General features: G+C 30.9%; 1 protein-coding gene across 1 annotated transcript; it reads left to right on the plus strand.

Moving 5' to 3' along the window:
* The first annotated feature begins 7 nt into the window (after positions 1-7).
* On the plus strand, positions 8-1,104 carry LOC107856257 (protein LIM1). The gene is made up of 2 exons (XM_047404304.1): positions 8-329; positions 824-1,104. The coding sequence occupies exons 1-2, from the start codon at positions 32-34 to the stop codon at positions 838-840; spliced, it is 315 nt and encodes a 104-aa protein (XP_047260260.1). The 5' UTR covers positions 8-31; the 3' UTR covers positions 841-1,104.
* The last annotated feature ends 509 nt before the right edge of the window (positions 1,105-1,613 follow it).

A 1,613-nucleotide genomic window follows, 5' to 3' on the forward strand; every position in this document is an offset into this window, starting at 1 on the left:
CTTAATAGTGTGGTCGTCCAAAATTAAAAAGATGACGACTAGTACTTTAGCAATGCTGGTGTTAGTAATTACGTTCAGTGTGTCGATGAAAGGAAGCAATGGTCATCCTTGTAGTAGCACTTTCTTTTCAGCATTGATTCAGCTGATACCTTGTAGGCAATCAGTCATTCCATTCAGTCCCATTCCACCTAGCGAGGCGTGCTGCGCGTCCATCAAGGCGTTAGGGCAGCCGTGTCTGTGTGTTCTTGTTAATGGCCCTCCTATTTCTGGTGTCGATCGAAACATGGCCTTGCAGCTTCCTGATAAGTGCACTGCCAACTTTGAACCATGTAAAACCATCTCTTTTTATCTCTATTTTCCCTCTTTCGACCACGGTTGTTATGACAAAGTCTTTCCTATAAAAAGATGTTTTTCAAGAAAATATTTTTTTGAAATTTGATTGGCGAGTACAATAGTATTTTTTGAGAAAAAACAACTACATAAAGATTTTATAGTGAAAAAATCAACAAACAAGATAGTGTAACTTTGATCGGTGAAATTTTTGAACATTCGATTGTGATGAATAATGAATATCTAAAGAGTGTTTTTTGAACAAGTGGTATGAAATTAAGTTATTCGGTTGTGATGAATAATGAGTAATTTCTTGTGTTCGTGATGGAAGTCATTTTCCCCTTTTTGGTGAAAAATATTTTCTAGCAACCAAATAGAAAAAAATGTCTTCCAAATAGAAAACATTTTTGTAATGACTTTTATCGTATCAAACATTATAATAGAATTCAAAAAGACCTGATAAAGTATTTGTTCTCTTTATTCTCTTTTGCAGGTGAGTTTACAAAGTAGGAATGCTATATTGATTCTAGTAATTGTGATGAAGGAAGAAGTCTAGAATAAATATGTGCAGAGGAGCTGGGCTTAGGACTGCTACTCTGAACAAGTAGATTATGAACAATTGAAATATGTACTAAATCAAATTAAGTGTTTACTTAATTGTTATAGTTTATTTAGCTTGTCTTAACATCTTTGTAGTAATAATGTTCAAGTTCAACACTGAGTAATACGTAATGCAAATTGCAAAATGGTCACTTTGGATCTTAGAGCAAGATTCTGACTTTGTTCACTTGTGTTTAAATTAAAAGTGGTTAAACACTGAAAAGTTTTCAAATAGTAATTAAATATTACCAATGAATTAGCAAACTTGGCAAGCTTTTTATTTAATATAATTGATGCGGTATTATTTTGAAGTCTGTATGCAACTTTCACTTTTGAAGTATGTAGACTACTTTCACTTCCAAATAATATTTGTTTCTATTTTTTTTCTTATATTGTTTTATGGATGATAGGTATTGCGATGGTGTCACAAGCATTTTAAAGATTTTTTGTTTTAATTTATTTTTATAAAGTAGAAAATTTGATGAAAGTTACTTATGTTTTAGTGAATTTATTAAAGATTTAGTGTCATTGTGCAAAAATTATGACTTTGTTTGATATAGGAAGATCAAGTAACACAAATTATTTTTTGTTTGTATTTTCTTCTCGTGATTTTCTCAATTAAAAGTATAAAATTAATTCGTTACTCAAAGAAAGATGAAAAGAAAGCAAGAAGAAAAAGACTA

The sequence above is a fragment of the Capsicum annuum genome, unplaced genomic scaffold (assembly GCF_002878395.1).
Source record: "Capsicum annuum cultivar UCD-10X-F1 unplaced genomic scaffold, UCD10Xv1.1 ctg5633, whole genome shotgun sequence".
Lineage (NCBI taxonomy): Eukaryota > Viridiplantae > Streptophyta > Magnoliopsida > Solanales > Solanaceae > Capsicum > Capsicum annuum.